The sequence below is a fragment of the Cryptotermes secundus genome, unplaced genomic scaffold (assembly GCF_002891405.2).
Source record: "Cryptotermes secundus unplaced genomic scaffold, Csec_1.0 scaffold468, whole genome shotgun sequence".
NCBI lineage: Eukaryota > Metazoa > Arthropoda > Insecta > Blattodea > Kalotermitidae > Cryptotermes > Cryptotermes secundus.
The window spans coordinates 2,664,078-2,691,609 of record NW_019721526.1 but is presented as its reverse complement, the minus strand read 5'-3'; the positions used below and the strand labels follow the sequence as shown (position 1 = coordinate 2,691,609).

At 37.4% G+C, this 27,532-nt stretch overlaps 2 protein-coding genes across 4 annotated transcripts; one reads left to right on the top strand and one right to left on the bottom strand.

The window, feature by feature from the left end:
- Positions 1-795: 795 nt before the first annotated feature.
- LOC111875514 (low-density lipoprotein receptor-like) lies at positions 796-9,483 on the top strand. Of its 3 annotated transcripts, none has more exons than XM_033755860.1 (6): positions 796-1,576; positions 3,080-3,276; positions 4,932-5,194; positions 5,426-5,549; positions 6,832-7,012; positions 7,536-9,483. In XM_033755860.1, exons 2-6 carry the CDS (start codon positions 3,131-3,133, stop codon positions 7,677-7,679), a joined length of 858 nt encoding a protein of 285 aa, XP_033611751.1. In that variant the 5' UTR covers positions 796-1,576; positions 3,080-3,130; the 3' UTR covers positions 7,680-9,483. The 3 variants fall into 3 exon arrangements, with proteins under 3 accessions (XP_033611751.1, XP_023727588.1, XP_033611750.1); XM_023871820.2 differs by lacking the exon at positions 796-1,576 and adding an exon at positions 1,911-2,518; XM_033755859.1 differs by lacking the exon at positions 796-1,576 and having other exon boundaries at positions 2,768-3,276.
- A 1,695-nt stretch (positions 9,484-11,178) lies between these two features.
- Positions 11,179-23,802, bottom strand: LOC111875536. Its single transcript, XM_023871866.2, has 5 exons — positions 23,633-23,802; positions 21,546-21,595; positions 18,216-18,262; positions 17,979-18,118; positions 11,179-15,287 (listed from the first exon to the last, which is right to left on the bottom strand). The coding sequence occupies exons 1-5, from the start codon at positions 23,795-23,797 to the stop codon at positions 11,322-11,324; spliced, it is 4,368 nt and encodes a 1,455-aa protein (XP_023727634.2). The 5' UTR covers positions 23,798-23,802; the 3' UTR covers positions 11,179-11,321.
- Between the last annotated feature and the right edge of the window lie 3,730 nt (positions 23,803-27,532).

Here is a 27,532-nt window from a genome sequence, read left to right as displayed (position 1 = left end):
CACGACGTTTCGGAAACTGGATCTGTTTCCATCCTCAGGTGAGGGAAAGCACCTATTCTGTCAGAAAACACATCGGTTGTCCAGTGATTGAGGCTAGCTCTTTCTAAGGGACCCAACAGAATAGGTGTTTCCCTCACCTGAGGATGGAAACAGATGCAGTTTCCGAAATGTCGTGTTTTTTCTTAGTTATCTTAAAAAACCAGGATGATTGATAAAGTCCGAAAATCCAATATCTCTGTGTGTTATACACCATCGTCAGAAACCTATAGTAACTAGTGTTACTGAACCTTTACATTCTACAAAGAAGTTTCTTGGCTAGCTGATCAGATTTTAGCTTCTATTCCATTGTGTTTGTATAGAACTATTCTACATTCTAAAGACTATTAGAACATGGCCATGTCTTCTAGGTTGTGAGGCTGTGTAATGTACCATCTCCTTCTTCAGGGTACTCACATGTTATTAATAAATTTGTTTATGAATATTCCAGAGCAGTGTGCTAGATGGCTTTTACAAGAGTTTCTTTCCTATTGTTCCTCCTTGATACATTTTCTGTTGACCTTGGCTGTTAATTGGATTGCTTTTGTGGCTACAGCGTCAGTAAAGTTGGCATAAAAGAATAAGTCTTTTTATTCACATTTCTTCATGACAGATCGATCACATTGTTGTGTGCATGTCAGCCTGCTGGTCTTATAAAAAGAATAAATAGCATGATCCACAGGGTTACCTGAAAAATGGTCTGCTAGCTTACTATGCACAATCTGAAAACAAATTTTATATTAAAGAAGATAATTTTAATATAATATTCAGAAAATCATATGAGTTGCATCGTATCAACTCATCTAATTATGTATATGTAAAAGTTACATTAGGTGACAGATAATTTAAAGGAATTATTCCAGTTGTGGAGGTTGTATAGTACATGTAATTTAGAAGATGATTGTGAATTGTGAGTAGGTAAAAGCAAGATAGTTGTGGTCTGTTTGAAGGTACTGTTCTAGTGCATAAGTTAGAAAAAATGTAGATTACAGTTTTTTTTCAACTGACACCACATAGTCTGGTAGATGTTTACCACTGTTTCAGAGAATGTACTCATCCATCTTCAGAATGAAAGAGCCAATCTCCCTCTTCTACTCAACCAATGGAAACAGTATATTCATCTGAAATGTTGGTGTAAACAACTAACTGACTCTTTCTAGTTACATCCCAGAAGACACTAATCTTCATAGCCATTACCATGAAGACCAAAAATCTCACATAGGAAGATAATGTTGTTTTTATTTACATACTCTTATAACTTTTTTGATGTGAATAGATGTTCAATGTCTACATTGAAACCAGGAACAGGAGCAACACAAAAGCAAACGCCCACACAACAAGAAGTACATTACACACTCCAAAGAGAAAAAACTCAATGACAACGTAATATTCAAGAAGCTAAGAAGAAACATATATGAAACCTGAAAACCAATAATAATAATATGCATGAATAGCACTAAAAACAGCAGTGAACCCTGGATGACAAACACCATCTGTAATACACAACAAGTAACACAGAATTTTGAATTGTAGGGACAAGGTAATTTTTAAAATCTAAAAATTGGTTATAAATTTGGCAATAATTATATATATTATGATTGTAATGATTAACCCTGTGGCATGCAGTAGCGTAGTTGGTTGAGGCACTATGCTTACAAGCTGAGGGTCACTGGTTCAAATCCCAATGAGGTCATTGGATTTTTCAATTGACCTAACGCTTCCAGCCACACTATGAACCTAGGGCTGACTCAACCTCTAACAGAAATGAGTACCAGGAATATTCCTGGGGTTAAACAGCAGCCAGCACATAAGGCTGACAACCTCACATCCATCTGCGAGCCGATTTTCTAGAAAATGTGGGAGCCTCGATGTCTCACAACCCTATGGGCTTCCAGAGCCTGTTACAAAGACAGTTTTACCTTTATGATGATTAACACTAATGTGCATCCATAATATGATATTTCAATAATGTGAGACGTATTTAATAGAACTGCCTGACGATGGTCCTAAATATGGAGCGAAATATGTAGCAGTCATTAAATAAAACCAATGTATAGAGTTAGATTGGTTTATTTCTTGCTGTTGTGTTGAAGGACAGAGTACCACACATTAATTTTCAGTATATCGGTGTGTAAAAGTTAATAGATATCAGTTGATGGATGATTATAAAGTTACATTTTGCGTGGTGTCCTGAATTACACCACCTTGGATATCTTAAATATGTTTATGCTATGAGTTCATGTTTCATAATCATACAAACACTTGTGTGAACTGAGAGAATTAGTAACTTTTTAGTCACCCTGTAGTTTAGATATACTCTGTGCTGAAGGAAGATTCTGTAGCAGTGCAGTCTGTACTTGGAACTTGAGAACTTCAAGCAGATACACCAGACTACCTCACCTTACAAGCAATCTCAGTGCTTCCTGTTCAGTTTTCTACATCTGCAGTGTAATAAAATTTGGTTTCATAATTCAAAGTGAAGGTACTGAAACATATTGTAAGGCCAAACATTTACACTTTATTATATGGTAATGGTTCTCAGTACAAAATTGTTGTGATTATCATCTTCATTGTTACTGTTACCACTATCACTGCCACCACCAATGCCACACCACTGCTCCTGTGTCATACAACAACAACAAAAGCAACTGTAGTAATAACAATAACAACAACAACAACAGCAAGACTATTGATGATGATTATGATAATCATGATAGTGATAGTTGTGGTGGTGGTGGTGATAATGGTGATGATGATTATGAGATAATGATAATGATCAAGATGTAAGAAGCTTTATAACACATTTAGTGCTTCCAGGAAGTAATTGTCACCATAAGATAAAATCAGATTATTTACATAAATTGTGATTCCTTTCATTTATTGTCTTCCTAACTTACAGTATGCTGAATTCTTGGTCTTCAATGAAACTTTTGAAGTATCTGATTTCTTCCATGAAGTTCTATATTAACTGTGGTAATTCTGGTAAGAATAATTTACTTCAATAGGAAAATATACTTGTATCTGATTTTCTTTTGTTTTCCAGCAAAGAACATTGTGACCTGCAGCAATCAACAAAGAAAATTTACTGCAGAAAATGACAACCACAATTTTACTCTGCATTTTGCAAGTAATAATTTTGGGCAGTACTTCACCAGTTCCTCGTGATGTGTACAGAATAACATCCACAGAACAGCATCAGAGAGAAGCACCTCAGTTGGCAGTACCTGTTCCTGGATTTATGTGAATAATTTGCTTTCTATAATACAATTGAAGTACCCATAGAATAATGATCCTTGTATATAGATCTTTCAACTTAAGATGATTGTTTTACTTCAGTAAAGATTTAACAGACAGGCATGATAGACTTGTAACATCCTTAATTGCACTATGGGCAGATGCTTTTTATGACTCAGAATATGTAGCCAGATCCTCCTACTTGTGTATGTGAACAAAGTGTAAATAATATACATACTCCTAGTGCACCAATAATTGAATTTTGGTATACTCGTATTATACTTCAAATATTAGGTATAGTACCGGAATCAGGCTGTAAAAGAAGTTTGCTCCTTTCCTAACATTTTGCCCACCTACTAAGTTCTTCCAGATTTTAAACATTTCAGATGTCTGGAAAATTCTGTATAAACAGAAGTAATTTGTCATCCATGCTTGTAATTGTGAAGGATAATGCTGTTGATACAATATTACTAGTAATTACTTGTATATTGTCACAATTTGGGGGTGTGGCTATAGATGTGGTATGGAAAATTGGATATATTGACCACTTGTATACACCCCTCGGAAATACAGTTTGGAGATCACTGACCTACACAGACTAATATCCTCAGACGATTGCAGTCTCCACTAGCCTTACTAATTTGTGCATCCACTGTCTTGCTATTCATCTTTATAGGAAATTAAAAGTATAAGGTTGGTGTGACTTGCAATAATATAATGTTCAAACTGAATTTCATGAAAATCGGTCAGACAGACAGCATGGTGATCTAATAAGCCTACTGTTTTTTTTCTTATAAAACCAACAGGTGGGTACACAGCATGGTGATCAGATAAGCCCACAACCTTTTCTGATGAATCCTACAAGCAAAGGAAGAAATCATATACTTGATATAATTTTCTGTACCAAACAACAGTAACCTTTGAAAAAGGTACCATACAATGTAACAAAATATGCATCCATAACAGAATAAACATAAAGCAAATGTCATAACAAAATCAAGTATGCATAAAGAGTTCTGTCTTCTGGGATATAATGTGATATAGTCAACTGAAAGTCAAATGATATATTGGAAGTACATATGTATTGTCTCCATCTCCAAGGTTGAACAGTAAACCAAGCAAGATACCAGTATGAATTTCAACTTGCTGCTTGGTTCATGCTGTTTTCTCGCTTGTCTTAGTCTTCAACACCGAAGATGTTAGTGATATTTTCCTCCAAAATGTTGGTTGACTTTGACTGGGCTACACAATGTCATAATCCCAGGAGATGAAATTCTTCATACTCACCACTCTGAGAACCTGAAATCCTGCAAGCATATGTAGTCAAATATTTGTGTCTTCCACTGGAATCCACCCATAGAATCACCACAACAGCATCAAGCAACTAATATTATGGTCCCTAGCCTACAAATTTTAATGCCAAATTCCATTGTAATGAAAGTATTTGTATTTTACACAAAATAAATTAATCTCTTTCATACACAATTATAGTATATATATGTAAACTTATAAATATTAGTTGTGAAGCATTTTGCACATCCAGTGCAAACCAATTAAACCAATTTCAAATTGGCAACTAATAATATTAAGTAATAATAATGCTTCAAAGCCAAGGCCTTCTGTATCTGTTGAGTGAATGAAACATTTTGTGCCTTCATTAGGGGTATACCACTGGCTGCTTTTCCAGTTTTTTTTTCTGGAAGATTTCTTCTGCCTTCTCATTATGGTAATCTGAGCAGAAGTTTGCCATTACGGCAACATTTGGCACCAGATACTACAAGCAAGCTCTGGAAGAGACTGCATGGTCCACGACAAGTTGTTACATGTCATGGAGAAGATGGACATACATTTGATGGCTTTTCTTGTGGTAGTAACATATGTATACCATATCATTGGGTCTGTGATGGTCAGACTGACTGTGAGGGTAAGTGCCTGCTTCAAGAATGATAGATTCATCATGTAACTCAGCATATATTTGAAATATGGGCAAATTAGTGACTTGGTGATATCTGATGGTTTGAGGTCTTCTAGCTTAGTTTATGCCTTATTAGAGTATCAAACTACAGCAGATAATACAGGAGTAAATGCAGTTGAATTACATATATCCAGTATTCATGCAGGCACTCTTCTTATGGCTGAATTTTGATGTTTCCAGGAGGTGAAGATGAAGAAGATTGTGGTAACTGTGAAAAGGATGAACTGTACTGCACAGTACGAGGTGTCAATACCTGTCTTTCCCCACAATTCCTGTGTGATGGGCACAGAGATTGTCATGATGGGTTAGTGTCTTGCTCACATATCTGAGCATTACTTCGAATGCCTATGCCCCTACAACAATTTGCAGCTCTAAATTTATACTTATTCTAGCATGAAAGTCATTTATTCTGTCTGGTAAAGTTTGGTATTCATAATTCCACTTCAGATGCACCTTAATACTAACATATTTTGAGCCCAGTATTTCATAAACTTGTTGGTACCTTGTAACTAATCCTGAAAAAGTTACAATGCACCCTTAAGAACAATACCAGCCATCACATAGGGCACAATGTTGAAAATCCAATATGAGCTAGGTAATGTGATCAAAACACTTATGAATCCTGTGCACATTAATTAAATTATGGGAAACTTCTCTGATTTATAACTAACTATAAAAGACAATAAAACAAAACATTTTATGTTTATTTCAAAATATGATTAACCTTAATAAATATTTCTACATAAATATATTGTTATTATCATGATTACAGTTACAAGGCATGCTTGGGGATTATAATGGAAACATTAGGTCTGATCACCCATTACAAATGAGTCAAGCAAGGAATGATCATCATTCACATATTGAATAAACTATTGAAAAGCTTGCAGTCTGAGAGCCTTCTGTTCTTCTGTCAAAGAGTGCAGAACAAACCTAGTGCAGATCTTCCATTTTCCAAAATCTTCTACTAAGATTTTGCAAATTATTTCTCTGTTTGTTTCGATTTCCTCTTTCATCGTCTGATTAGTCATTTGACGATCAGTTCCTGAACTGTTTTGATCATGTCAAGTGTTCTAATGGCTGTTGGTCATCTTTAAGATTTTCATGGCCGACCCTAAATCTTGCATGATATTCAAAAGCCTGTGTAGGAGACAGAGCATTGTCAACATAAGCTTGTTTTATCAGCTGGAAAGTTTCAGTAGTTGTTTTGCCTATCTTGAAACAAAACTTAATATTCGCTCTTTGCTCCAACACTACGAACTGTCAAACGATCTGCATGATAAAAAATCTTAAACAAGACTGAGGATCGTTGACAAGACAGAAGTGACTGAACATGTGCAAGGAACACGATGGAAGAGTCAGCTTGCATGGACAAGTTGAAACATGTTCTTAAGTGCTTTCCAGTGCACGTAATGGACTTAGACTCTGAATTTATTTGTCAAACCTTGTAGAAACAGCAATCATTACTGATACACATGAGGGTTAAATTTGACACTTGAAAAAATATTTTTTTTTTAATCTTCTTTTTTATTTTTATTATATTTACTACAGGTGAATATTTGTCTACATGCTCTTGTTGCCAATAGGTCAGATGAAGAACCAGACAATTGCCACTCTCTATGTGAATTCCACTGTAGGGATGGAAGTGACTGTATTGCACACAGTTTGGTCTGTGACTGGGATCGGGATTGTTTTGATGGGTCTGACGAGTCTAACTGTGATTATCACCCACCGCACAATGACTGCGACCCTGAGTTTGAATTCCAGGTGAGGCAGCTGAAGCAGACAAATTCGTGACAAGAGAAGCTGGCGTTCTTGTGACTGGGTGTCACTATAGTGACATTTCAATCATTTATTTCATGTCTTGTAGCAATTGCTAGGATTAAACCTAGAATTCTTGAGATAATAATTTAATGTACCAACCAGTTAAAACATAATCAGTGTAACGACTTTCATTCACTTGAAAACAGGAGAAATTCCTAGAATGTAGGGTATAATAAATGTACCAGACACAATGGAGACTGTCAAATATATCATTTCATAATTTACTTTGATGATAAAATATTAGATCTTCTATTGTTTTTTCAGCTTTTATTTTTCATAAAATAAATATATATTTCAGTATGTAGATAGTGTCATTTTACCATGTGACTCTGGATCAGTGTTTAAATTTAAAAATGTTTAAGTTCTTCAAGGATGATTTCCAGACAATCTGCCAAATTCTTTGATCATCCATTTAGTGTTATTGAAAAATGAAATAGTCTTTTGACACTTATTTTTATGATTTTAGTGCTATGATTCCTTGGATGAAGGAGATTGGACACATTGTGTTCCAAGAGCATGGCTGTGTGATGACCATGATGATTGCCCTCATGGAGAAGATGAATATGACAGTACATGTCACAGGAAGGGCATATATAATTATGGGCAGTGACATGCTTCAATTGCATTTAGGAATTTGAAACATGACATTATATTACACATATTATTTTAAAATAAAAACTTTGCTTGAATTACTACTACCATAAGCAGTTTCCTTGTTGCAACATTCACAAACTCCATAGTAAACTTGTGCGACATAAAATTACGTAATATGGTGTGATGTAGATAAGAGTTACAGCCACTAATTTCCCTTTAAAACATAATTAAAATTTAAAAGACTAAAATTTTCGTGAAGTACATAGTCATAAGAAACATAGTAGCTGTACTGAAGTTAATAAATTTCATGTAGTAAATCATGTGACAGATGGAAGTTTATCATCAGTTAATGATACATCCTAGCAGATAGAAGAACTGAAGACAGAAATCACAGCTACTATAGAAAGCATCATTAAAGAGACACTAGCTGAAATTATGGAAAATGTCAGTTCCTTTTTGCAAATGATATCGGGTGCACAATAATCACACATTTATTTTCTTCATGTGAACAAAATTTTGTGTGCTTTATTGGTGTTACGGTATCAGAACAAATGCTGTATGTGCAATATATTAATAATAATAAACATTTAAAATTACTTAATTTTTTATGATTCTGTGGAGGGTCTTCTCGGGCAATTGATAGTTATTCAAGTAAAGAAGAAAATCCATATTTATATGGAACACAAAGGTTCATCACCATATTTCTGAAAGTCATCACTGTTTATTTACATGCATTTATACAGACTGAACTCTTTCAAACATGTAAGAATGTTGCTCTTTCCCTTCTGTGTTTTTGTATTCATACCCTTTGGATTGCTTTACATGTGTGCTTGTTTTATGTAAACTGTCAAATAAGGCTTGTGTGTATAAATTACAAAATCCTACAGGAAAGAATGCAATTATTTATATTCTTAGACATAATTTGCAATGAAGGATATCACTTTATATATAGTGCAGATGTATGTTTTATAATAAACTGCATTGAACTAATGAAATTGATCATTTATTAAAATAATGATATGAATATGGATGTTATGATCAGAAATAAAAATTTTTACCATTCAACTACAAGGGTTATAGAAATGGGTTTTTCTGATCATTTTGCATTGGTTATGAGTATACTTGTTCAGAGCCCTTCTACCTGTTTAAAATATGTGGTAAAAAGGATTTTTTTCAAGAAGAAATGTTGCAAATTCTAAGGATCAACTAAAAATTGAATTATGGGACGAGGTCTATCTTCAGTCTGATGTAAATAGTGCCTATTGTGTCTTCCTAAGTAAGTTTCATAAATATTTTTTGCACTTATTACCTTTCAAAAGTTTTTAACAAGAAAAGGAAAAAATCAATTTGGATCACACAAGGGATAAAGGTGTCTAGACAGAGGCCGCAACTTTACGTTTGTTAAAACGAAAAATGTCCCTGTCAGTTCACACTTTGAAGTATATAAAGAAATATCAGAGAATTTATAAGAAAGTAATTTCTGTTGCCCGTCGAAGAGAAAATGACCAAATTATTAAAAGATCAGTCAAAAATTCAAAAACTCTATGGCAAATAATAAAAAAGGAGTCAGGAAATAATTTTACAGAAATAGAAAATAGTTCTTTAGAAATAGAGTCTAAGTTAGTTACAAACCCACAGGATGTATCCCAAAAATTTAATAAATATTTGTAAATAGCATAGAAAACCTGATACATTTAAATAAAAATTGTATAACTGACCATACCACTACAAATGATGCAATACAAAATCCAAATGTAATATTTCTTGCCCCTGTTACTGAAGAGAGGTTATTCAGGTTACTAGTAAATTAAAAACTAAAATTTCAGCAGTTTATGATGATATGATAGTTAAACAATGTATCCAAACCATAAAAAAGCCTTTGACTTTTATATTTAATCTGTCACTAAGTTCTGGTAGTTTTCAAAATCAAATGAAGATTGCAAAAGTTTGACCTATTTTTATGAGTAATAAAAGTCAGAAACAAAATATTGCAAATTACAGACCAATCTCAATTTTGTCTTTTTTTTTTTTTTTTTTGAAACATTGATGTACAATAGGGTTGTAAATTTCTTAAATAGATTCAATCTGATATCAATGCTCAAAATGGTTTTAGAAAAAATAAATCCACGTTTACAGCAATTCAACCTTTTATTGGAGAAATTCAGAAAACACTAGGTAATAAACAACTGGCCTTTGGTATATTTCTGGATTTATCAAAGGCTTTTGATGTTATTAATCATAACTTGCTGCTTGCAAAGTTGGAACTGTATGGCCTGAGAGGAATATCTCATGCATGGATGAGATCGTATCTTACAGATAGATCACAGTTTGTTGAAATTTGCTATATGAATCAAAAGACTTCTAAAATTAAGACAGTTACCTCATCCCTTAAAGCAATTAAATATGGTGTACCTCAAGGTTCTGTTTTGGGACCCCTTTTATTCCTATTATTTATAAATGATCTGCCCTGAGTTATACATAATGCAGAGGTAGTACTATGTGCTGATGATACAAATATATTGATTACTGGAAAAAATATTTTATCATTAAATGAAAAAATTCAAAATGTAAAGACTCAATTAGAAAAATGGTTTTATGAAAATCGTTTAATAATAAACATGGATAAGTCAAAGGTATTATTTTGGGGGGGAAGTAGATCTATTCCAAGTACCAGACCCCTTTTTTATATAAATAATATGGAGGTGGTTTGTTCAGTGGATGTAAAATTTTTGGGCATTTACATTACTGAAGATTTAAGTTGGGCAGCACACACCCAATATGTCTGTCAAAAACTTAGCAAGACTACCTATTTGATAAAATCCCTATGGGACTCAGTGAGCCAAACTGTTTTAAGAAGTGTGTATCTTGCAAAATTTGAGTCCCAGTTGAAATACGGTATTATTTTTTTGGGGTGGGGTGCAAAAGGACTCTGAAACTCTATTTAAACTGCAGAAAAAATGTGTAAGGGTGATAAGAGGTGTTAAAAATAGAGTTTCCTGTAGAAATTTGTTTCGTGAATTAAAGATTGTAACTGTTACTTCCTTATATATTTTTCAGATCCTATGTTTTATAATAACAAATAAGATTTATACCACCCAGTATTCTGATGTTCATGGCTATAACACTATTCAAAAACACAATTTGTATTTTACTTTTACCGGTGAAGACAAATTAAAGATCTTCGCACAGAGCATTTGCTTATGTCACACACACAAAAAAAAAGTAAAGGTATCCCTGTAACAGGCTGTGGAAGCCCATAGGATTGTGAGATGTTGAAGTTCCCACATTTTCTAGACAATTGGCTCATAGATGGCGGCAAGGTTGTCAGCCCTACGCTCCCGCCGCCCTTTACCCCCAAGAACCTTCCAAGAATATTCCTGGTACTCATTTCTGTTAGAGGCTGAGTCGACCCCAGGGCCATAGTGTGGCCGGAAGGATTATGTCAATTGAAAAAATCCAATGACCTCTTCCGGACTTGAACCCGCGACCTTCCGGCTTGTAGCATAGTGCCTCAACCAACTACACTACCCCATGCCCCTTGTCACAAGGAAGTTGCAGGTTTAATCTTTCTTAAGATTGATATTAAAATGTGCATTCCTTGCTTTTTTATTTTTTCATACGAAATAATAAGACATAATGAAGCAGATTTCATAACTATTCACAGCATATGAAGAATGGAGTCCTTACTCCCTATCTGAACAGCCAGATCGAATGGCGTATCGCCCTTTATGTTCTGAATACTCTTATCGACCCCATGTCCCACCAAATGCCGTATCATGACCTCGTTATCACTGTACAGAGCTCTGTGAAGTGGAGTATTTCCTTCAGAATTACGAATATTTACATCGGCTCCTAGATCACACAATTTATTTACAAGCTCCACATTCCCGCTCATGACAGCTAAGTGTATAGGTGCGTTGCTGTCGATTGGTAGGAAATTAATATCCGCCCCAGCAAAAGCTAAGCACTCCACGATATCTACAAAGCCAGACCTAGTAGCTGTAAGTAACGCCGTGTCTCCTTTAGAGTTTCTTGCATCTACATCACAATGACCAGTGTGTAGAAGTAGTTTCAAAACATCCAATCTCCCATTTTCTGCACATTGATGAAGAATTTTGTTCCCATACCTATTTGAGAGGTTAACATCAGCGTTGGCTACTAACAAGGTTCTTATGACTTCTAAGTCACCCTTGGTTGCTGCCAGTTGTAGTGGGGTGTTTTTCTCACGGTTTCTAACATCGATATCAGCACCGTATTTTATTAAGCACCGTACCACGTTCGCTTTCGCTTGAATAGAGGCCAAATGTAGTGGTGTGTTGCCTTCCATATTACAAACATTGACCTGTGCATCGTGTTCAAGTAACGCATGCAGGGTGTTAATATTACCTCGCAAAGAAGCAAGGTGTAGAGGAGTATTTCCGTAATTGTTGGGTTTATTGTTCTCAGCTCCTTTTTTCAGTAGGAAAAGAACGGCATCTGTATTTCCGTGCAAGGAAGCAAGATGCAGAGGAGTATCTCCTCCAGCTGTGCCCATATTCACTTCTGGCAGCACTTGGAGCAAGTAATCTAGCATCAGGATATCGCCCGTTATAGCAGCAAGATGTACATATGTGCGTCCATCCCCTTCCCGGGGCATCAATCTTTTTCCAGCTCTCTTCAAAATATACTTTACCAGTGTTGTGTGGCCTTCTTTTATGGCATAATCTAGAGGACTGTCGCCATTATTGTTCCGGACATTCTCATCAGCATTTTTGTCCATGAGAAGGCTGACTGCTGTCAAATTGTTTTCCTGACATGCCACATGCAGTGGTGTATCACCGTATTTATTGCACGAGTCCAAGTCCGCTTTCCTATTCAGTAGAATGTCAACAATATCACAATTTCCCGCGCGGACAGCTACATGCAAAGGGGTATCGCCATCCTTGTTACTCTCATTGATACAAGCGGGTCCTTCCAATAACATCAGAACACATTCTTTATGTCCATGATTACAAGCCAAGTGCAATGGTGTACTGTTGTTCCAGTTGCACATATTTATTTCAGCTCCATTTTCCAACAGAAATCTCACAAGAGATACATGCCCATTTTCAGATGCGATATGCAAGAGTCCATACTGCTGGTGGGAGTATTTTGTGGAATGAAGGGGTGTGTTTATATCAACTCCAGTGTCCAGAATATATTTTGTTAAATATGTAAGTCCGTAAGCAGCGGCATTACTTAAAATCTCTTGCAAAGAATTACGGTTACGGAGTTTCTGTTTAGTGCATGTCATATCGTTGATATCGAATGTTTCTTGTAAAAATCTGTCTATCATGGACCATGATCCTGTCATGTCGGCATATCGTAATGCGGACCATTCTAACACACTGTCAGTAATCGAGACGTCTGCGCCATGCTTTATTAAAAGTGATGTGATCTGAGCACACTGGTAGTCACCCTCAGTGAAATACTTTCCTTGTATAGCAGCAAGATGTAAAGCAGTTCTTCCGCCATTGTCCAAAGAATTTATATCAGTTCCACTGGAAACCAAGTCTCTTACTTTCTCCACATCTCTATCCAACACTGAAGTGTGTAATTCGCATTGCTTAGCAAGAATCCTGTCATACATTGCCCACATTGTTTGAAGTTCTGTTTTGAAATATGTATCTTGAATAAACGATCTGTGGACCTGATAATTTTCAGCTAACCATTTTGCTGCCAAAAATACTTGTAGACTGTTGTGGAGAAAAGGAAACTTTTCTATGTACCTATATATTGTATCTTCGATAGTTTCGCGCGAAATGAGTGTTTTGACTGTTTCTCCAGGAAACATTGATAGCATTGAAGCGTTTGTAATATCGGTCAAATAATTATCCCAGTCTTTGTTAAAATTGGGATCAGTACTTTTGTACATTTCGAATCCCCATTTAAGATACTTCTCATACAATTCCATCATGTCTATATGCTCTGGCAAATCAATTACTTTAGTCATAAGTAATTTTGTATAATCTTTCTCGTATGCATGAGCTAGAATCTTAATATCAAATGGGGTGATTAAGTTCCCCTTGGCAAAAGATTTCTCAATTAGATGGAGCAAAGCAGTAGAAAATTCTTCGCAATATGTGTCTTCTGTATACTGCAGGTTTGTTTTCCACAATTTTATCATCAACATTTGTAACTCTTTATTTGACAATGGTTTTAAAGAGAAGGCCATTTTGGAAAACATATTCTCGATTGATATGGCTGTATAGGAATGGGTAGCGATGATCAGTTTCTTCAAGTTCATGATTTTCAGAATCCTCAGCAACTCTTGGCTCTTCTTAATTTGGCTGAAGCCTATCTCGTCCACCAGCACAACTGCGTTCCTGGTTACCTGCAAGCTATACTTCAGAAATGCTTTCTCCAGTGAGGAATAAGGAGAGGTTCCTAATCCAGCAGCAGACGATAAGAGTTCAATTACATGATTCTTTGTCATATCACATTTTTCTATTGCACTTTCGTGCTCATTCAAGTTTAATCTGATGACCCATGTGGCAGGGAACATTTCATTTATTTCACTTTGTAGATTTGTCAGATATGTAGATTTTCCTTCGCCATTATTTCCACTTAATATGACCGTCTCTTCTTTCATGTCTGTGAGTGAATGGATGTGCTTAATCTGGTTTGGCTCTATATATTGACGTATAATATCGATATTCCCTTTAGAGTTCTTCCATTCTAGTCCTTCCGTTTGTTTTGAAAGCCAGTGAATGGCTTTAAAGTTCCGTGCTCTCACACAGAGGTCATTGTAATCACGTTCCGCTGTCAAATCGTCAAGTAAGATGAATTTGGGGACAGCATTTTCAATCCATGAGCAATCGTTAAACTGACAAATACTCTCACCTGGCAGAATTAGATCTTGAAGTTCTTGTTTTGTCATCCCACTGATAGCAAAAACAGCTGGTAGCTTGCTCGTTCTGTGTTTGAAAATTTCATTGCGCACTATGACCTTTCTTTGTAGCATACGAGGAATATAATGCTCTACATTTTGAACATGTGCAGATCCTATGACAGGTTTACTTCCCTTGATGAATGAATTTTTAAATTCTTTTAGCAGTATTTCTGTTTCTGGGTGAATAGTTTCACCAATTAACGAAGCTACAGGGATATCTTGACCCTGGAAATTAACTATTTTACCCATAATGTCCGAATAATCGTCCTCCTGTGATATATTGCTTCCTTTTACAAAGGCAACGTCAGTAGCGTCGTATTCTTCCAAGATATTCTCCAAACCCAAAGACAAACCTCTCTGTAGCAAAATGCCTTTTCGCCTTTCGCGGTGCCCTTGCAAGAAAAAGTCATCTTCCGACGCTGATGACATCAGATTAGCAATGCCTCTACGGAGGACAATGTCGGACTCTTCGTCTACAACTTCTCTGCCTACATATCTATGATTGTTTACCCCTACTCCTTCGTCACCATTATCTTCATTAAGTGTGATGTTATAATTTAGAACTGTCTTTTCCAATGAGTCTCCATATTCTGTGGTTATATTTGTTTCAGTTAAGTCTTCTTCAGTGTCTGGCTCCTGTATTGAATCACTGCTCATTTGGCATAGATCTTCGGATTTAGGGTGCAAATCGTGAGTATTTCTATCATTTAGCACCTGGAAGAGAAAGGAAAATGTAAGCTTAGCGTACTAACGAATTTCCTTAAATGTATGCTCTTATATTAACAGCTTTAAATTTATTCATCTGTAATTATGATCCTGTCTCGTTCAAAGTTTTCACAGTGAAAATCGGTCAAATCTTGTTCTTTGAATTATTTGAAGTAGCAGAGGAATTACTATTATGAAAACGATTAGTTAAGCATTCTGAATGAATGAACAATTCAAGATGGCCAATGCAGAACTTTACTGTGATATCCCTTTTCGTCTTAATTGGCATAGCGGAAGCCGAGATTGATACATTATGCACAAGAACTAATCTGGCTTATCATTCACCGCCATTAAACAATAATAACAATAATGTTACATAATGGCAGGGAGCCGGAATAACGGAGCCATGACAGAAAGATAATAACATGGCTACCGCGAATCCTGTTTCGGTTCCATGAGGATCACTGTCGAAATAATACAGTTAGGCATGTGAACTGAATGTGACTGATTTTTAGGAGCATAAGTATGACTAGCAGCAGCACCAATAACGGCACTCATTTTATAAATAATATCTCGGAATTCTAAACTGTATTGCGCTAGCAACGAGTGCTCTAACTCTCGTGTAAATCTATCATCTTTATCGTTAATACTTACAGTTATATTTTTGGTTGGTAGTTTCTCGTTATCCTGTCGGGACTGCAAACGCTGGAATTCTTCCAAAAGAAGCAGCTGTATTTCTCGCTTTTCATCTTCATCACTAGCATCATCATTACTATTGTCATTGTCAATGTCACTTACATCTCTATCTTCACTCCCTTTACCCTTATCGAATAATTCTTCATTGCTCAATGCATCATTTTTGCTATCACAAGCTGAATATTCGGTGCTGTTTGTCTCTTTTTTATCGTTGATTGAAACGACTTCAATGTCCTTATTCTCGTTACTGTTAAACAAGCGCTGCATTTCCCTCAGTTGTTGTCGCAATTCCTGCTCAAGCATCTGGCTTTGTAAATCTGCCTGCTTAAACTCCATCTCGAGCTCGTGTCTAATTTGAATCTCCTCTTGCAGTTGTACCTCCAGCTGATATCTCTCCTGCGTCTCCTCCTGCCTCCGCTTCACCTCCTCTTCCAGTTTTTGAATGAGTTCCTGATTCTTTTGTAATTCCAGCTCTATAATGTGTTGCAACTGTCTCCGCTGAATCTCTTGTTCTTCGTTGTGTTCAGTTTCTTCTCTTCGTTCTGCTTCTATGCTTAGTTCCAGAAGCCTCATATCTTGCTCAAGTCGTTGTCGCTCCAGTGTTTCCTTTTGAAGAGCTGAAGTCATTTGTTTTCGTTCTTGGGCCTCTTTTTCTAATTCTTCCTCTAACTGTTTTCGTCGCTGAAACTCTTTTTTGAATATATCGACCTCTTCTGTGTGACTTTGATCAATTTTATGCTCCGCGTTTTGTAATTGTTGTTCGAGGAGCGATTTGTGTAGAATTGCTTCATCTAATTTATCTTGTAAATCCTTGTTAATTCTGAGTGATTCCTCCTGAGTTTGCTTGTATTTTGCAATTCTTTCTTCGTGATCTTTTCTCTCTTCTTGGCGTAGTTTCAATTCTCGTTCTAATTCACTTTTCATAACTTTAGCTTCTTGTTTCAAAAGGTCGATTTCAAGCTCTAATTCACTCTGCTTTTGGATTGAAAATGTCTGTAAAATAATAAAATTACGACATATCAAACTACTCTGCTTTCTCCTGAGAGTATTTAATGATGCTATTGACAGAATTGTTTACGAGGGCAGTTGACTGAGAAGGATATTTTAGCAGGTTTTAAATAATTATCCGACCGTGTGTTGAATAAAAACAATAATACAGCAGTCAGTGGCCCTAAATGTAAAAATTCCATCTTACTTAGTTAGATGTATGTATTTGTTCACATCTCATATGTCTCTATACCATGGTTTTTTTTTCATATCCTCATGCTCATTCTTGCTTTCCTGGATACTCTGTTTCTTGTCCCCTTATTTCATTGTAAAATTGTACCCAGTTTTTTCTTATCCAACTTTACAGTTTTGATCAACCCACACAGTTGCCTTATTAGCACTTTGGGTTGAACCCTGAAATCCTTCTAAATAATGTTTAAAAATGGTGCTCCTACCTGGCAGAAAATACACAGCTTCTCCATTAAAATGTGAATCTGTTAAAGTCATTTAGAAAGATGGGGGCACGCGGTAGCGTAGTTGGTTGAGGGGCTATGCTACAAGCTAGAAGGCCGCGGGTTCAAATCCCGATGAGGTCATTGGATTTTTTTCAATTAACCTAATCCTTCCAGCCGCACTATATCCCTGGGGTCGACTCAGCCTCTAACAGAAATGAGTACCAGGAACGAATTAAATAATTTTCCTGGGGAGTAAAGCGCGGCCGGCGCGTAAGGCTGATAATGTGGGACCCTCAACGTCTCACAACTCCATGGGTCATCATGGCCTGTTACAGGGATAGCTTTGCTTTTTTTACTTATATTTAGAAAGATAATCGTACGAAACCCACTGATAGGAAATACACTCCGTGGGCTAAGCGCAGAGTATTTTTATGTTGAAGTACATTTTAAATATTGTAACTATTATGCTATGAAGGGTTAATTACAAAGTTTCAAATGTTTTATAAATTGTGTTTTGAATAGTGATAATTTTGTGTAAGCCAAGAAGTGAGTTTATACTAACCGGATTCACTTCCAGAAGCTCGTCATCTTCCGATTCAGCCCTAGAAGGCAGATCGAGCTGTTGCCCTGTTCTGCTTCCTAGCAACCTCTCCTCGTCCGGCAGCGGCTCGCTTCTGCACCACCATGTAAACGGCCAGCAGCCTGCATTAAATATTCGAGCATTGTTTTTAATACTCAGATACTGTACTGACTCGTCGATATCGGTTCGTTACACTACTCTATTCGTGAATATATTTACCTGAAAGCACTGCTGGCATTTCTTCCTGGTTCCAGTTTCGGTCATGTCTGTAATGATAAAAGCATAAACGACAAAAATATTAACACCACGGTCTGTCCAGCCTGTTCGGTTTCAAATATATTTCCATGGAGATTCTGAGTGGCGTCAGTCTATTACGACGATGACGAATATGCTACTACTACTACTACTACTACTACTACTTACTGACTTGCTCATGGAGCTGAGCCCTTCTTGAGGCTGTCAAATCTGCAGCTACTCAAGAATTTCCCAGCATTTTATGGAACCCGAAGGTTCATTACCGTGTTCACAAGAGCCCTCCACTGGTCCCTATCCTGAGCTAGGTCAATCCCATCCACACCATCCCATCCTATCTCTCTAAGATCCATTTAAATATTTTCCACCCACCTACGCCTTGGTCTTCCAGATGGTGTCTTTCCTTCCGGCTTTGCCACCAATATCCTATACACATTCCTCGTCTGCCCCATTCGTGCTACATGACCTGCCCACCTCATCCTCCTTGACTTGATCATTCTAATTGTACTTGGAGAAGTGTACAAGTTATGAAGCTCCTCATTATTTCAATTTATATTACCAAGTTTCACACTCATACAGAACCACACGCAAAATTGTAATTTTTTACACTTTAATTTTTACCTTTTTAGACAGCAAACAAGAAGACAAAAGGTTCGGGACTGAATGGTAGCAAGCATTACTCGAATTCAGTCTCCTCTTAATTTACTCTTGAATTAGGTTCTAATTTGTTATAGTTGTTCCCAAATATCTGAACTGTACCACGTTTTCAAAACATATGTTACCTATCTTTATGTCATGTTTTTTCCCTGCATTTTTGTGACGAGGCAGCAACATATACTTAGTTTTCTCTGTGTTTTCTTCTAGACCAACCTCCGTAATAGCATTAATTCAAGATTCTCTGTTTTCCTTTACGATATCTATGTTATCTCCCAGTAGATTCACGTCATCAACGTAGATCAGCAGCTGATGTATCCCATTTAGTTTCAGTCCCACCTGATTTTTTTTTTGGAACTTCCTAATAGCATGTTCTAAAGAAAAGTCGGAAGGCAGTGACGATAAAGCATCTCCTTGTTTTAGAACATTCTGGATAGGAAAATTATCAGACAAATTTGTACCTATACAGACTTTACTATACATTTCGTTTAAACATATTTTAATCAGCCTAACTAACGGCCCTGGGAATCCGTTGCGCTGACCACGCGACACTCTGTATCCGCAAAAGTTTGCACTAATTTCGCCGACAAGCGGTGGTAGCTCGATCTGTATAGTTCGCTTGCGGACTAAAGCCACGGAGAGAGAAGAACTAATTTCGTGGGTATCTCAAGTTTTATGAGAATATTGTACAATACGTTCCTTCTTAATATTGTATTTAAGCATCCTCTTGCATTAATATATAATTTATTTCACATATATTTCCATCTTAAATGCAACTTATTCTCTATTCACCCGTCTTCCTCACTATGTTACTGTATGTTACTGCTCTATACGGCCATCATGAAATGTCTTCTATCTTACCAAAATTGTTGCACTGTATTTTAAAATTACGTATCGTGTATGAACACGATATTTCCTTATTAAAATAAATTGGCCTTAATTAAAATTACTTAAAATTAATTAACATCCCAGTGCTTTCCTTGCAGTCGTTGTCCATTCCTTTAAAAGATATTTACTCGAGTTTCTCTTGTTTTGTATTTATTTGCGCAGCAATCCCTTTGCGGCGCACCTCTTGTGCGTGTGATTTGTGCAGTCCTTAAGGCTGTTGATGTAGTGTTATTATCAGTGTTGTTATCTTTGGCTCTAGGTTCTTCCACCTCTGTCCCATCTGACCTCCTGCACTCTCATTAAATCTTATTATTGTGATCATTCTTTCGCAACCGTCATTGGCGAACCTGCCCTGTACAGACTTCTTAAATTCCACGTACCAAAACTCACTTTCACTTTCCTTTTGCGCGTCCTCAGGTTGCGGCTGGAGGAGACGGCCTCCAGATATGGAGGGTAGCTGCGAATATCTTGAATAAGGAATAACGGACGGCCGACAAGGGTGGTCCTCCAGCTTGGAGGTTGGGCGTGGGGCAAGGAACGCCTCACCGTAAAACATAAGCTTGTTACGAAATTTCACAAAGGGCCTCGATTATAGGATAGGTTTGCAAATTTTCTTTTAGTTGTTTCCAGTTTATTAGAATACGCTAAAATAAGGTTATTGCTGACGATGCGCCTACTCAAACTTTGAATGGCTTAAGGTATTGTATGCAAATTTCACACTGTCAAGACAAAAAAAAATTATATGTGATGAAACGAATTTGTCATATCAGTTTTATTGCCCGAGAATATAAGTAGTCAACATGGCGATGAAAATGCAGCCTGCTATCTGACATAACCCCAAGATCTCCCACACAGTCAGTTCTTAACGATTTACATATTGCCCATACAGTAATCATAACGGATACACTTAGTTTTACGAGTAAAATAAATTATATTGGTTTCGATTATGTTAATTTTAATGTAATTTTTAATGCGCCACTTCTACTCAGAGTCTATATCGGACTGCAATAATGTACTATTCTCAGCAGACTTTGTAGCACAATATATTTTTTAAATCATCAGCAAAGAGCAAGGGCACGCGGTAGCGTAGTTGGTTGAGGCACTATGCTACAAGCTGGAAGGTCGCGGGATCGAATCCCGACGAGGTCATTGAAATTTTTTCCATTTACCTAATCCTTCCAGCCGCACTATGACCCTAGGATCGACTCAGCCTCTAACAGAAAAGAGTACCAGGAATATTCTTGGAGGTAAAGGGCGTCCGGCGCGTAAGGCTGACAACCTTGCCCCATCTATGAGCCGATTGTCTAGAAGATGTGGGAACCTCAACATTTCATAACCCTATGGGCATCCACAGCCTGTTACAGGATACCAGGAAAGTTTTGTTTTATTTCTAGTGGGGTGGAACTAAGTCCCTTGTACTGCGGCCACTTCTGGCCTATTGTACCAGCCCCAGATGATAGGTGAGGGTGATTGTGGAGCAATTGGTGGAATGAAGATTGGCAGGGGAAACTGAAGTACTTGGAGAAAACCTGCCCCAGCGCCACTTTGTCCACCACAAATCCCACATGACCAGACCCGCGATCGAACCCGGGCCGCCGCGATGGGAAGCCAGCGACTAACCGCTTGAGCTATGGCGCGGCCCTACCAGGAAAGTAGACATCATGTATACGTTCTCTGCATTCTTGTTTTTCAGAGAAAACACGTAATGCGATATTTACGTATATTAGCCCTATGAAATCCTTCTGGCAACATTACCTGCTTTCAATGCTGCCGTATTTTCTCCTTGGCTGTCCACTTACTGGTGCCTGGAATTTGAAATTCAGAAAATATCATATACTTGAATCACAACTTCCGCCAAATTTCAGGAATATGAGTTGATGATATTAAAGATAGTTGTCGTATATCTGCACAGCATGCATTTTGTGAACGCGTAATAGGGATGTCTCACTGTTATGATGTCTTATATCTGGCTTTACTCAAAGGGTTATGTGAAGATTTATATGACGATTATGTGTTAATATGTAAACATCTTATTTCCATGGTGCATAGACGTAGAATGCGAGTATTTACTAAGTGTAATCTTTACAATCCAGTATAGCGTACTAACAAGTGATGTTTTCTTAACCATATAAGAATTCATAAATTGTTAATGTATGGAAAAAGAAAACCAGACGACGAACCTGTAGCAGATAACAGTCAGACATGTATGTCGAAACTGAAATAGTATCAGTACGATGAATCATATTTTTCTTTCTGTTTCACGAAAACAGCCTTAGTGTGTTTTGTTATCTCAATGTCTTAGCAGCTGATAGTAGGAAGCCAAATAAACAGAAGCAGCACCTTGAAAAGAAATATCCACTGTGGAGTATGGGCGAAAGTATGTACAGTAGAACTTGGTTATAACGTCATCAAAGGGACCTAAAAATAGTGTCGTTATAAACGAATGTCGTTGTAACCGAAATGGGCACTTCCACAGTAGCCTTATGTGAGTCACGTAAAAATCTACCAAAAACCGAGTTAAAATGTTGCATTTTTTAGTGAAATACGTAGTTAAGTACAGACTAACGTAACATTAACGTGGAATTAATATGGATTCTCCATATCGTTTGTACTGTAGAATTCACCAAACCAAATTCGCGGCATACATCAGCTTTTTTCCTTCCATTTTCTATTTCACGAATCACTTTAACTTTCTCTTCAATGCTTAAAACTTTCCTTTTCATTGCCATGTTTTCGCTACTGCACTTCTCTGGGTTTAGGCAGGAACACTATAGGGTAAGTAGACAATGTGAGGTCCTGTTAGACGAGATTCTAGGAAAGGAATGCAGTTAACAACCTGCCGCGTCCTCTTGCACTATTCACGCAGTCCCACCCCACACCCTTGTTTTCGCATAAAACCCACGCTCCTCTTGCAGCCCGCGGTCGTATTCTTCCAGGACAGTCACGTCAGCAAGTAGAGAAAGTGAGGGTGGGCAGACACATCGAACTTTCCCACGATATCAGAGAAATTCAGGAATGAAAATGACGTTACATACGAGGTTGATGCATTTGTGCATGTCGTACTAAGCAAGGTATAAAAACAGTTGCTTTATGAGGAATTAGTTCGTACCATTGAATATTTGACGCAATAGACAAGGTGTCGCAGAAACCGATGTTGCTATAACCAAGTTTTACTGTATTTATGACACCTAGTCGAGTGATAAACTTAATTGCTTCTATTGTCTGGGACATAGAAAACTAAAAAGACATTATGACATGTAAGTTATACAATGTATGGCTTAAAGCGACGCTAAATATTTACTGAATGCAGAGAAGAAACATCTTTCTCCAGTTTTGTTGTCTGGCATCACCAGGTGGGAATATTCTTCTTTGCCTGATAGACCATCTATTTATTTCGCTATGGACGAAAATCAAGTAAAGGAAAAAGACAATTCTATCACTCAATTGCACAGGATCTTTCTGGTAGTTGTTTGCCCCAGCAATAAATGTCCTGACGTGAGATACATGGCTCTCTCGGCCGTGACTACGTAGATTACCGCCTTCTGTCTTCCAAGAAGATAATAATCTTCAAATTCCATATTTTTATGGAACCTCAAGTTCATTATTATCGTCATAAAAACACATCGCTACACCGGGGTACATAATTCGTTCCATTTCATATACATCTGCTCAAATACAGTTTCTTTAAATTATAATTCAATAATAAATTTAATAATAAAAAAAATGTAAATGATAACAATAATGAGATAAATCACGTATGCATACTAATTCTGCAAAATTTATTCTCTTTAAACAGAAACAAACAACTGTTCAATGTGCTCATTCCTTACTCCTATAATTACCGTGTTAGTACGTGGTCCAGGGTTAATTTCCACGCAGCCGATTATAAGCAGCAAAATTAACACCACACCCCAGAACCATTCTCGGTTTTTCAGTGCTGCACTTAAAAAGCAATGGACACCATTTGAAACCCTAAATGTTGCAGCACCTCTGAACTGATCCTCCATCACAGGTTCTAGACTATCATGAAGCTAATTCAGCCATTAAGACGCTACGTGCTAATATCGGAGAGTTGAGCAATAGATAACGAAAATAAAGCTGTATGCTTACTCCATCATATCTCTTTTCAGTGATAGAGATTTGCTTATCAGTCTGTTAAAACTTATGGCTTATGAGCCGCGCCCTGCTTCCGATATCGATCCCAGATTACCTGTGAATAATCACGCAACTCTCGGCTGTCTGTTTTCTGATTTCTCTTTGGAGAATTACTTCTGCAGGAAGAAAATACCCCAACGTCCTTGGCTAATATTTTATTTTGGATTAATAAGCATCATTTTGTCGAAATAATCACCTAATATAATAACTTGCACTGTAACATCTAATGATGTACTTCAGTTTTCAGTGTAAATAGTTTCCAAATGCCTACTTTACAATTTTACTTAAATTATTAGTTGTGTTGTTTACGTATTACACATTATATTGCAGTTTATTGTTGCAAATATGTACTTAACGTTGCAGAGCCGCTTACAGTGCGCAGAATCAAATCTTCTCCCCTTTCCCCGTAGTTCGTTAAATCGAAGATTACTCCAATCAGAGGTGTGTATTTTAAGTTAAGCGCTAACATTTGGCACAATGAGCAATTTTTATAAACCCGACAACTTTAAGTTTCAAGCAGCATGTTGGCTCCAAAGGAACTGTGACACTGAAAACATTGTCCTTGCGGTTTATCCGATCCTGCCTTGATGCTGTACTCTGGTGCCGCCGTACATGACGTCACCTAGAGGGAATGGGTCATCACCGGACAAGGAGTTTGCTAGAATATTCACACTGACCTTCACACATGGAACCATCTCACTATGACAGTCACGTATATTCTACAATATACCTACACACTACTCTGTGAATCCCTTGCTATCCGTAATTATTAAACAATGTTATTACAATTATTTAGCTATTACAACAGTGGTATTAGAGAAATACACTACTAGAAATAAAGAAATTATAGAAATACTGGATTCGTAATGTATTTGCTTGAATGAAAAATTGAAAGGGAATATTTCACTCTGTGCAAAGAATCAGTGAACGACTTGACAAGCTCCATGTTGCTTCAGAATGACAAAGTATTGTAGCCGTAACTAAGCATTCCTCTACCTCTGCTGCCTTCCTCATGTTTTCGCGAATTAATTAGGATGTTGGGAACCAGTGAGAATTATCTCATAATTTAGGATGCTAAGGGCAGGCGATTGGAAAACAAGGGAGTCGGTGAACATGACATCTCAGAGATGTTTAAGGCAGGATATGACAGTCCAACTTCGACAAGAGACCAGTTCGTTCGTATCCGACGAGAGCTAAAGACAGTAGAGCTCCGAGCAGAGCAGAAGACACTTCACCAAGATTAGAGGTGCGAGAGTGTATAACACAGAAGAGGAAACGTCCAAGAACGTTATAACTGCGAATAATTGTATTTGTGAGTGTAAAGAGCGATCGTCCAAATCCAGGACCCACATAATTTCTTGTCGCGTTGCCTAGGAAACAAGCGGTTATATATTTTAATATTTTTAATGGCATTTTAAACATTTAAAGATCATATTGATTTACGTGTGAATCAATGGTGTTAAATTAATACTGTTGCATTATAGACGGAAATCAAGACTATGAGTTATACCTCAATGCAGCAGGATGCTGAGATAGTAATATTACTGTCATGTTTGCAGGAATGCATACATTAGCTGCGCCATGCCTGTGTGTGTCTGCTCACACTTAACTAATCTGGGACCAGATGGACGTATTTCCATGCAATTTGATCTTGTGCAGTTTTACTAAAAATTATCGACTTATTCCACTTTTTGGATAGAACTGAACAATAATAACGGGCCCTTCACATGAATACAGGTATTTCTGTGCTCGTCTTGAATGTAATTCGTTAAATATCTAAATGGGATGAAAACGTTATAGACAAAAATGAAAGGCGCACTAAATGTCCAGCACACTCCGTGAGTTGAACAAACTGAATTCGTATACAAGTACATGCTTTGTTATCTCACATCCTGACAGCCTTCGGACTGATACTGCTTAAGTCTTTATTGGAGATAAGCTTACCTTGCTCGTCTACCTCGAATGTTTTACTCTATTTATGAAAGAGCATCAGCAGTTAGAATTCACGAAATTTTAGAGACAAAACAAATTTGTCAGAATTGTTACGCTGTTTCCTAATATTCTCGTTCCTTACAATAACGCTATAAAGGTAACTTAAAGGTAAAGTTATCCCTGTGACAGGCCGTGGAGGTCCATAAGGTTGTGAGACGTCGAGACTTCCACATTTTCTCTAGACAATCGGTTCACAGATGGTGGTGATGGTATCAGCCTTACGAACCGGCCGCCCTTTACCACCAGGAAGATACCTGGTACTCATTTCTGTTAGAGATTGAGTCGAACCAAGGGCATTAGTGCGACTGGAAGGATTAGGTCGATTAATCCAATTATCTTATCGGGACTCGAAATCGCGACCTTCCGGCTTGTAGCATAGTACCTCCAACAACTGCGCTACCACGTGCCCCACATTATCGCTATAGTTTTTATACTCGTAATTCATACTGTGGCGTACAGACCTGTTGCTAAGCAGTGATTCTGTAAACAGCGACCGTCGCTAGGTAACGCCTGTAACATACACGCAAACAATAGAAAAACGGCGTTTTCTACGGTCCGCGCCCCGGCTGTTTCTGGGGAACAGCCGGTGAACACGTTCCCGCAGAAACGGACCGGAAAGCAACAGTAGAAGAACGGTGTGTTCTATACGGTCCGTGCCGAGATGTTATAAACAACGGACAAATTTAGTTGATATTTTAGTTCTGTACGGGAGACTGTGAAGAAAAGTGTTAGTTGTAAGAGTGCGGCTGTGAAGAGAAGACTTTATATTTGATATTAATTGTGTAATTCAGTGAGAATATCATAGGTCCTGTGTTAAAATCTGTTGCCAGGAAACGGCTAGTGGAGGCTGTAATATGCTGAGGACTCTAGTCGGCGTGAGTCAGTGATCTGTAAAGCGTTGTCACGAGTTGTGAATGCATAAGTGGTCAATAAATCGAGTCACCAATCCGAACCCCGTCCCTAGTCACACATACTGCGTGGCAATATTAATTGACGCAGCCAGGAGGGTTTTTAAGATATGCAAGGGAGAGGAAGCCGGAAAATTTTCTTACAAACTTACATTTAAGCAGTGTAAAACCCATGTTAATGATAAAATAAACTTGATTATATATTATTAATATGTGGCAATTTCCTTCTTTCTTAGATTTTTAAATGGGGGTATTGCAGGTCTAGTTTTTCCATCCCAACCGGCGCCTAAGCTAATTTCGTGCAATATTTTAAATAAATAATACTTATTTCTTGTAGTCTTTTTTTTTTTTTGGTCATTTCTCCATCGAAAATCGATGTGATGGCAGTGGTAGCTTGAACAACTATCTGGCAGCGACAAGTCTAAACATTCCTTCGAATTTTGCCCTCCGGTGCCTGTCTGTGACGCATGATGTGAATATATTCGTTAAATTGCGAATATTTTGTTGGTCCGCTGATGGTGCGTTCCTTATCGGTGATGTTACGTATAGTGTGACTAGACCTTTTATCTGTTTGCTATAGTCGGCATGTGCCGCTCATGTTTGTTACACTCCGTCTCCATGGGACGGCCCGTCTGCTCATCACACTCTCGTCGGACACAATATACACCTTGGTCCCCAAGGCCGAAG

Bases quoted from the DNA above. Each gene is read 5' to 3' on its own strand.
- LOC111875536 (XM_023871866.2), bottom strand. From the start codon at position 23,797: ATGGAGGATCAGTTCAGAGGTGCTGCAACATTTAGGGTTTCAAATGGT. The intron at 18,263-21,545 runs GTAATGTTGCCA...TTATCATTACAG, and splicing joins TACGGCAGCATTGAAAGCAG to ACATGACCGAAACTGGAACC. The intron at 15,288-17,978 runs GTTAGTATAAAC...TTTCTCTTCCAG, and splicing joins AGCTTCTGGAAGTGAATCCG to GTGCTAAATGATAGAAATAC.
- LOC111875514 (XM_033755860.1), top strand. From the start codon at position 3,131: ATGACAACCACAATTTTACTCTGCATTTTGCAAGTAATAATTTTGGGC. The intron at 5,195-5,425 runs GTAAGTGCCTGC...TGATGTTTCCAG, and splicing joins TGGTCAGACTGACTGTGAGG to GAGGTGAAGATGAAGAAGAT. The intron at 5,550-6,831 runs GTTAGTGTCTTG...TGTTGCCAATAG, and splicing joins CACAGAGATTGTCATGATGG to GTCAGATGAAGAACCAGACA.